At 47.9% G+C, this 10066-nt stretch overlaps 1 protein-coding gene across 3 annotated transcripts in view; it reads left to right on the top strand.

The window, feature by feature from the left end:
• Positions 1-6539: 6539 nt before the first annotated feature.
• Positions 6540-10066, top strand: part of ZNF550 (zinc finger protein 550) — a 44172-nt gene continuing 40645 nt past the window's right edge. For 2 of the 3 annotated variants that reach the window (XM_063089546.1, XM_063089545.1), the window contains exons 1-2: positions 6540-6652; positions 9359-9485. In XM_063089546.1, the coding sequence (XP_062945616.1) occupies positions 6620-6652; positions 9359-9485 (160 nt within the window). In that variant the 5' untranslated portion in view covers positions 6540-6619. Of the gene's footprint in view, positions 6653-7236; positions 7276-9358; positions 9486-10066 lie in introns of all 3 variants that reach the window. The other variant, XM_063089548.1, reaches the window with a different exon arrangement.

The following is a 10066-nucleotide window of genomic DNA, read 5'->3' as shown; positions in this document are numbered from 1 at the left end:
ACATGACAGCTCAGTGGAATGTTGCTGCTTTCTATTCCTTAGCCAAGATGTCATTTAAAAAAGGATGAGACTCACGGGTCAACAAAATTGGCCAAAATTCCTGCCAATCTAGCACTTGTATACACTGGTCAACAAATGACCTTATCTTCGCATTCCTTATAAACTGTTGAGCCATTGCCTGAGCGTTGTCCCCTTCAGGGTAAAGAACTTTGGGACTCTCTTGCCTCACAGATACATAAAATATAAGTCAAAATCACATCTCTTCCTGCGCATACTAAGGCCAAAACAGAGGGCCTTTCCAGGACACCCGAGTGAATCCTTATAATTTTATGTTGTCTTGGCATCCACTTTGAATATGAGTTTAACTTTCTAATACCAGAAGTGGGACTCAACCACCCTTGACCCAGTTTCCAGTTTCACACCACATCCAAATGGCTCAAGCCAGTGGCCAGAGATAAGAACTTAGAGGCATCTGTCCCACCTAGCAGATTGGGCTTTTCACTTTCCTGCTGCTTCCTTTAAAGGGAGCATTCAGGCATTTGCCCATGAACTTAAAGTGACCCACACCCTATTCTCTTACATACACATACTGCTAGTTCTCTCTCTCTCTCTCTCTCTCTCTCTCTCTCTCTCCCCCCCCCTCGCCCCCTCTCTCTCTCCCTCTCTCCCTCTCTCCCTTTCTCCCTCTCTCCATTCCTACCTCACATAACCCAGGGCTGGAAGACTGCACTCCTGACTCATATGTCCTCTTTCCCAGAATCTGTAAGTAAAAATCTTTGAACTTGTCTCCTACCGTGGTGGTGTATTGAATTTGTGCTTTCCATGTGAAGAACTAGGGGCTGCCCCAGGCCAGGTTTTCCTTGGGACTCCAGGAAGAATATAAGGTCTGGGTCCCAGCACCAGAGCCATGGTCAGGCACACATAAAGTGGACACAAGTTAGACAAGAGCCACAAGGGTGTCTGCTAATATAAACAAGTTTCCATGAGAGGAACCCCCTGGTTATGAGTCAGAAAACTAAGCATTAGGCCATCTGCCAGGTAAAAGTATCCCATGAAAGGTGCAGTGTAAACACCCATGTCCAGCTCCCCTTATTTCCTGTAAGGGCAGGGTTGCTAGCTGCTTTAGTACCTTATCCCCAATTTAGGTAGGGAACTATCAAAATAGACATCCCTTATTCCCTTCTGATTTATAGACATTATTGATTGTAGCCAAGGCACACGTTCCACCTCAAAATATTCCATTCAGGACTCTTGGAAAAGGCATTCAATAGAAATTTTATGTTCCTGATAGGTCCCAGATAGCTGGTTTAAATGGCCTCCTCAAATAGCTCCTTTTAAAATTCCAAGGGACTGGCCAGTTAGCTAAGTTGCTTAGTGCATGGTGCTGATAACACCAAGGGTCCACAGTTCAATCAATCCCTGTACTGGGTCAGCCACCAAAATTAAAATAAATAACAAAATTCCATTCCAGCAAATGGATCTTCAAATAGGTCTTTATTTTGCCCCATGCCTTAATCTCTCTTCTGCCAAGACCCCTTCACCTACTTACATCTCACACCAACTTTAAAAATATTCCCTTCACACTTTCTTATACTTAAAGGAAAATATGTCTCACCTTTATGTATTTAGAGACTCATTGTATATAAGGCCCTTTAATAATGTTACCCCCTATTTGATTGTTCCACAGACCAGGCTCATCTGATATGGACCCATCTGAGACTAAATTTCCACAAAAAACAGGGCCGGGCTGTGGCTCACTTGGGAGAGTGGTGCTGATAACACCAAGTCAAGAGTTAAGATCCCCTTACCGCTCGCTCATCTTTAAAAAAAAAAAAAATTCCACAAAAACAAACAAAAATCTGTCAAGTGCAGCTGCACATCACTCTGTTTACCACTGGTTTTATTATGCTGTCATTAGTTTACAATCTGGCCAAATCCTCCACATAAGCCACTGTTTCAATCAAACATGGAAAATGCCAATATCCACATCAACTTCAGTGGGTATCAGTTGAAAAATATATCCCAATCCCACATACAGATGACATTGCCCAAGCCCAAGACATTGCCATTGTAGATGACTTTGCCCCCTGCACCAGAGAAAACTTCAGTCCTTAATACTCGTACAATTACTTCTGTCCCAGTGACATCCATGCATTGCCCCTGGCAAGGTGCTGATGAATTGAACATAGGAAATTATATTGCTTGTCTTCTTTGGTATTAGGGATGCTATTATGTTTCCTGAGCTTACTGTCTGCTTAATCCATGATCCTGGTACACTACTTGTTCCTTGCCAAAACATGCACCTCAAAATTCCATGCCTAAAGGGAAATCCGGTAGAGGTCATTAATTTCTATGCCATTCTAAAAATTAATGGTGATGATTACTCTTCCCAGGAAGCACCTGCCTCCTATATGCTAAACCCTAGACCCCCTGGAAAAAGGACCACTTACTCTCCAGTGCCTTCATCTACTCCCCTGCTTTCCACCAGGACCTTCTGCCCCGAGTCTTTGACCATCACTGCTCCTTCTCCCTGTTTACACACAAACACCACTCACTAATCTTTACATACACTTTACTAAATTTCATCCCATGCCCTCCAACAACATAACTGCTGGATCTGCCACTCTGACCTGAGAAATACACTGTGATATCATTGTGAAAAAACAAACAAACAAAAAACACGACACACTTTACAATTCCACAAAGATATTGTTAGAGAACCCCCCAGATTTCAAGTCTGTTTTCTTGGTTAATGCCATATAAATCAAAAACTTAGTTATGGACCAGCCTACAAGGACTCTATACTTCTACTTGTGTTGCTCCTTTCTACTCCCATAAAATATTTTCCATGCCTATTAGGGCAAGTCATGCCCTATTCTCAAAAAGTCTCTACTATCAATTCACCAAAGTTTCCTCAATATGATGTCAAACCTTCAGAGGACCAATTGTATTAATCATGTATTTTATTTTCTATATTTTTTGATGCATTGACATCTTGGGTTCTTGGGGGCCTAGGGAGAGACTGCGCCTCTTAGGGTTTAGTAATTACTAGAGATAGCAAATAACTTCCCCATGTGCACATCTTTCATATACAAACCAACTAATCTGAAGCCTGTACCCCTAACCACCTCCTTTATCTAACTCTCACATCCTGTCTTAGTCCATTTTCTGCTGCTGTACCAGAATATTACAGACTAGGTCATTTGCAAAGGAAAGGAGTTTATTTGACTCATGAGTTTTGGCAGAGAGCATAAATATATAAACCATATTCAAACATAGCACACACCAAACCAATATTTTCCCTGATCTAAATAACCCCAGGGCCAGGTAGGTATCAGACAACTAGGGATCAACCTTATAGTGGAGCCTGTCAAAATTATTCAAAATATTCAAGCCTAAGCTTGCTATTATTCCTGCTCAGTTGAAAGAACCATGCCAGGAAGATGTTGACCCAATAAGATGCTGTCCTGCAGGGTTCCTTCACAATTTAAAAATACCTTCACATTCAGTCATCCAATACCGAAACATCAGTGCATTTCTGGAATCAGGAATAATTCTCATGAGGAACTCTCTGCTAAAATATTGTTGAATTTATTTTTTCATTATTATTTTATGTTGATCTTTGTATCTTTACCCATAATGGAAAATGTTATGTGACATCCACAAGCCTCACCCAAAACAGACCAGTTTAGTGTGTGTACACAGAGATTTTGTAACGCGAAATGCAGTCTGCACAGCTATTGCAGGAGACATTTCCCTTTTACAGGTTTTCAGAATATAGAGTTGCTTCCCTAATATCTTCCAGCATTAACCTTAGCAATTATTTTTTATATCACTTATAACATATAAAACAATTGTTGATTAGAGTGTAGCGATACTCCTCAATTTATAGATGTGCAAAACTTGCCGTGCATATGGAACATAATTCACTGGTTCACAAAGATAAACATGTAAACTAGTTCTGAGTAGAACTTTAAAGTCCCTCTTATTGACTGTGGTTTCAATTTCTGCAGTTTCAGTTCACTAGGGTGGGAAATAGGTGAGTACAGTACAATAAGATATTGTATGTGTGTGTGAGGATGCAATTTTTGTTTTTGGCAACTGGCAGGTAAGGGGATTTGAACCCTTGACTTTAGCCTTATTGTATTCTCTGCAATTAATTATATGTGTTTTAGACTCGTGGTCTGGGCTAGTGCCTCCATAGTCCTTTTCCTATAGAGGCACAAGAGAGAGGTCCAACATATTCACAGCAATTCCCCAGACTTTCCCCTAAGGCCAAAGCCACTTGCACCATCTTGAGCCTTGTGAGCTCCACCATGTGCACCAGGCAGGGCAGCAGTCTTCCCAGAGCTCTCCCAAGTCCCACTGAGCTAGAAGGTACTCAGCTTCTCCCAGGTTTGGGTTTCAGGACACACCTCTGGGCTTCAAGCCACTCCTGGAGCTCTCAGGCCCCTCCTCCCGCCCCTTCCCTAGAGGTGAGTTTCTGTTGCTTGTTGGACCTATTTTGGGAACCAACATGAGGAAATTGAGGCCTCAGGGGGCTGGCTTATGCAAATCAAGTGGCTGGGCATGCCCAGTAGAAAGGAGTTACAGAACCCTAATAGCTGAGCATGCTCAGTAAAGTGGAATTTATCCTTTGACCTTCCCCTGGAGGCCCAAAGAGCACAGAATATTCTTGAATATGTTTGGTGCATGTTATAGAATTTGACCAATGAACATGCCCTGAAAGAAGACCAACCGAGCATGTGTGAGACAATGTTATATAACTGTGACCCACCCCCTTAGTTGAATATTCATTAGGTACTATGAATATGTATTAGAGAGCAAAACCACAAAAGCAGAATCCTGGAAGAAGACAGGGTTGTTGCTCATTCCTGGGGCCAACACTCAGATGGCTGAGGTGCGTATGCTTTCTTTTTGTACCAAACTTACTTTCAGCAAGCAGCTGTTCACTATCTTGAAACAGCCTGCACTCTGTACTAAACTTTGTGTATTTCTTACTTTTGTATTAAACTTGGTGTGGGCTCTGCACAGTCTCTGGAGCAAGGCCACACTCTCTGTAAAATCTGTATCTCTTATCCATTCCATTAAACCAGACCCTCTTCTCGGGCATCACCACGTTCCCTAGGTAACCCTGATTAGTTCTCTTCCTCAGGGACCAAAGCTGTTCAAGTCAGTGGGGCCACATGTGATATGAGGTTGCATCTTAAGGGAACAGCACCGCCTGGGGGCAGTTGAGGGGGGGTGGGGGACTCTGGAGGGAACGGCAATCCCCACGGTGCCAGGGTCTGAAGGTGGATCAGCGGTAGGATAGTGGATCACGGGGTCCACAGAACACCAAGAGAGTATTTGCACCTTCACAGAGGCCTTTAAGGACACTCCCCTCCGGGTTTTACACCTCAGTTGCCAAATCCCGACTTTAACATGCGGTATCCAGGGTCGAACAGAGAGGTCCAGCAGAGAGCTGCACAGAGGGTTTTCTGGGTAGCAGGAGCGCAGGGAGCTGTGCGGCCAGGCTGAGGCGCCTCAGGACTCCCGTGGAGGTTCTTGTGTCTCTCTGTGTCTCTTCATGGCAGGAGCGACCTGGAGCGCCTCAAAGGGCTTCTTCCCTGGACCCTCTGCTCCAGAGGCAACGTCTCCACCTTTTCTCCCAGGGAGAAAGGACCTCACTGCTGCCCCAGACGCAGGCGCAAACACTGGCACCAGGGAGGGGTCTGCGCTGTCCCCTGGAGGACGAGTCCACTCCAAATGATCAGGAGGCGGAGCCTAGCTACCGCCCTTTAGCCCTAGAGTCCGAGTCCCCGCCCCGCGGCCCGAGTCTGAACGTTTTGCCTCAGAGTCTAAGTCCCGATCTCTCCAAGTGACGCCCCAGAAGCTCAGAGAAACCCGCAGGGACACGGGCTGCCATCAACTGACTGCAAACCCGACCTGGTCCTTTCTCGAGCCGGTTTCACGTCTGGAGGGTCGGGGAGCCCTTTAGCGAGTCAGGAAGGGACTTGGAACATTTCGCGGAAGCGCTTCTGGATTCTGGGATCCACGCACGAGCCGAACCGCGCCCCGAGAGACCCCTAGGCTTCCCTGCCGGCGGAGGAGTCCCCGTGTGGGAGTCGAGCCGCCCTTAGAGCCCCAGACGCCCCGGGAGACTGTGTCCTATTCCGTCTCCCGCGCACCTGCTGGGACAATCTCCGGACGGGTCCGCAGGGCAGGACGAGGCCGGAGCGACGCGGCCCTCGCTCTGGCCTCCTAGACTCCAGCATCCTAGTGCGGAGTACCCTTCTCCGCAGCTTGCGCAGCTGTAGGAACTACATTACCCACAATGCCGCGAGTCAAGTGGCGAAAGGCTGAGCCAATGAACGCTCAGGAAAGATCGTTTTAGTGGTTGGACCGTAGTTTCTGGGCGGGACTTCCGGCGTCGCCGCTGCGATAGTCTAGCTTCGCTGGGGTCCCTCTATGCCGACAGTGCTTTAGGAGCGCAGAGTCCGGTCGAGGTGACGGGCGAGGGGAGAGGCCATCCCTACTGTACAGCGGTTGATGGGTCGGCAGCGCTGGTGACGGCTGTGCCCGGGTCCACTCCCCGGTCACCCTCCGCTCCCAGTCCCGCTCCTTCCTGCAGAGTCCGATGGCGGCGACGGCGCTGCGGGACCCGGCTCAGGTAAATGCTGTGTCCTTCGTGCCTCACCCGTCCTCGGCCCACCCAAGGCCCACCCAAATTCTAAAGGCCCGAATGAGCGGCGCCTGCTCACGTTCCTACAGTCCAGGCCCCTGTGCCCAGCATAGTGTGGCTGTCGTGGGTGGGGTCCCTATTTCCGATAGCCTGTGTGATGGGGCGTGGAAGTGTGACAAGCAGAGGGACCAGTGTGTAAAGTCTTGTTTGGGCGATTGAGCCGGGAGCATTCACGCTTGGAATGGCAGGGTGAGGAGTTTTACCTTCAGAATCCTCAGGACTCTGGGAGCCACGGAGGGTTGTGAACCGCAGAGGCACATGGTTTTTCAAAGTTTTCCAAAAGCTGCTCAGGGTGAGAACAGCCCGGAAAGGGGATAACTCTGAGGCACAGGAAGGTTGAGCCCTTGTGCAACGGCCCACAACTGGTAAGAATCAGCACTGAGGACTGAGGCCTAGAGATAATTTAGTCATTCCGAAGTCACTTCGCTTCCAGGGCTGGGTAGGGGTACACGGAGGCCTGAGACTACGGAGCCCCTGGTTACTTGCCGTTCACAACTTTCTTTTTCCCACAGATTACCATGACTACAGAAATGCTTCTGGACTGTACACAGGTGAGTGGAGGATGTTCTAGGGCCTCACTAGTGTGACGACACCCTTTGTCTCTGGAACTGTGTCCTGGCACTCTTTGCCTACCACTCTTCCACCCTCTGGGCCTGAGTATGCAGAAGAAACCCAAGCCGTGAGACCTTAGTCCAGACTAGGGGTTATATGGTGTGGTTCCTACTGCTGGCAAGCAGTGGAATAAAGGATGAAAGGTTACCCAGGCATAGGTCCTAGAATGTTCAGATGCTTGGAGATGAGGCTGAGCTGGCTCAAGGATCATAAGTTCCTTTCTCTGTCATGGGAAATTAGAAAAGGGAGGCAGAAGTCAGGCCTGGAATCGTGCTGTGAGAAGTTGGGTGTCTATTCTGGAGATGATGAGAGCAATGTGAGATTTAGAGCAGGGGAGGAAGGTGATCTGACTCCAATCTTATCAGGATCCCCGTGACTGTAGCAAGGAGAACAGACTAGGGGTGTGAATGAGGAGATAGGAAAACCAGGGAGGAAGCTACTGCAGTAGTCCAGATTAGTGTTGATGGTGACTGGACCAATGTGGTGGCCAAAGAGCTAGGAGAGGTAGTTGGATTCTGGATCAGTTTTTAAGGCTTCCTGGATTTTCAGATTTTGAAGATGAGAGAGAGAAAGGTAAGAGATGGGTGACTCCAAGGTTTTTGATTTTAACAGCTGGAAGGATGGAAGTCCATTAATCACATGTAAAAGTTTATAGTAGGGTTAATTTTCATTGGGGATATTAGGAGTTTTGTTTGTTGCTATCTTAACAGTGAGATGTTTTAAAGAGCAATTAGTGGAAATATCCCATTGGTAGCTGGCCACACAGGTCTGGAACTCTGGGGAGGGACTGAGGATGGAGACATCCAAAAGATGGTGGCTGATGTCTGCCCTGGATGTAGCTTAGGACACAATTAGGAGAAGGAATTCTGGTCATGATGGTAATGCTATTAGCAGCCCAGGAAAGGGAGGGTGGGATTCACGACTAGGTCTCATGCTTGGGCATCTGGGTGGAGTTAGTAGGCATCATAAACACAGCTGAGGGGCTAAAGTAGTCGTGGGAAAGATGTGACAAAGTGGATGATTTGGCAGGTGGCCAAGTCTTCCATGGGAAGAGTGGTCATGAGTTAGATGCAGAATCAGTAGTAAATGAGGCAGGATGATACTGCAGCTAGTACTAGTGCTTATTCACTAGGCTTTAGACTCACTAGGATTTAGTAGCGTGACCTTTGGTGTGCCTGGGGAGTTTCAGTCAGGTGTGTGGATTAGCTCAGGGGCACAGTGGTCATCTGAGAGAAACACTGGGTCTGGAGTGGAGGGCCCCTGGGGCTGGGTATTGATTTATGGTTGCATAGAGAGAGGAAGGCTGTGGCTGGTGAGGGGACATTAAGTGCAGCACCAGTGGGAGAGGGCCATGGCTGTCTGAGATCTGCAGGTGGTTCTTGGTGATTGAGGTTTAAGCAAGGAACAGAGTCAAGCAGGGAGGCCTTCAGAGCAGGATTTGGGGCTGTTTCTGGCAGTGAGGACCAACGGAAGCCTGGGTAGTACTGGATCTTGTCTTAATTTGCCAAGTGCTCTCTACATGCCTTGTGCTGAGTAATATGTGGGGAGGCTAGGGAGATACCTATCATGTGGGCCAGGAGAGTAGAGGTGGCTGTGGGAGTAAGTCTGTGTTAGAGGTGCGGTACAAGGAGAAACGTGCACAGAGAGAGGGAGTGTGAATGTATGGCTCAAGGGTGCTGGCGTTCAGGACATAAGGGTGAAGGGCAAGCCCGTGTTTGGTTGTGTCTGGGAGGCATAATCTAGGAAACCCCAGGATAATTGCCTGACAAGAGGGCATGTAGCCCTACATGCCAGGTCCAGAATTTAGATGGTATTTTTCTGCCCACCTGCTTGTTAGTGTTATGGGAGAACACAGTGATAATGGAACCATGGTTAAATAATGGGCATCGGTCCCCTGGGGCCTCGTATCTCAGGGGAAGCAAGGTGAGGAGGAGAGTGAGCAGGGGAAGGATATGTGGGTGGATGAACTTGGAATTCCAGGAGAGAAGTTGATTGTGGAATGTTCTGTCTTTATCATGACAGGGCTGTGTGACCTTTGAGGACGTGGCCATTTACTTCTCCCAGGAGGAGTGGAGGCTCCTTGATGAGGCTCAGAGGCTCCTGTACCATGATGTGATGCTGGAGAACTTTGCACTTGTAGCCTCACTGGGTAAGGCACCCCAGTGCCCTGCTCTCTGTGTATTTGCTTTTCTCTCAGAGGCAGCTCTGCCCTTTCCACAGCCACACTTCTCCACTTTCTTGGCACATGTGCTGTGGGTGTCAGCGCTGAGCTGTGTGCAGTGCTGGGAGCAGCTCTAACACCTGCTGCCCTGAGGTATACATGGAAGGGTCTGGGAGGCAGCGTTTTGCAGTCAGCCTAATGGCTCTCACCTTCCTTGCCCTCTCCCAGGCAGGCTGACTGCATCCAGATCTGACACAACTTTTTGCCTTTGGTTCTGCCCCTTATTCTTGCTGACATTTTTTTCTAGCTGCCTGTGTCAGGAACTGCAGGCATTGTGATGATTAATATTTACATGGACCATGGGCTGTTTTGCCTGATCCTCTTTCCAGGCTTTTTTGTAATGCTAATTTTTTTCCTGTGGTCTGTTGAGTACTGAATCACGCTGGGCCACTGTTGAACACTCACCTTTCCTGTCTTTCCCTTAGAACTTGCATCATGCAGGTCCCATGTAGTTGTACAGCTGAGGATGGGGGGAGAGCCCTGGTTGCTTCACAGGGTGGACATGGCAA

The sequence above is a fragment of the Cynocephalus volans genome, chromosome 3 (assembly GCF_027409185.1).
Source record: "Cynocephalus volans isolate mCynVol1 chromosome 3, mCynVol1.pri, whole genome shotgun sequence".
Taxonomy (NCBI): Eukaryota; Metazoa; Chordata; class Mammalia; order Dermoptera; family Cynocephalidae; genus Cynocephalus; species Cynocephalus volans.
Note: the sequence above shows the minus strand (reverse complement) of the source record. Positions and strands in the feature narration are given on the sequence as shown.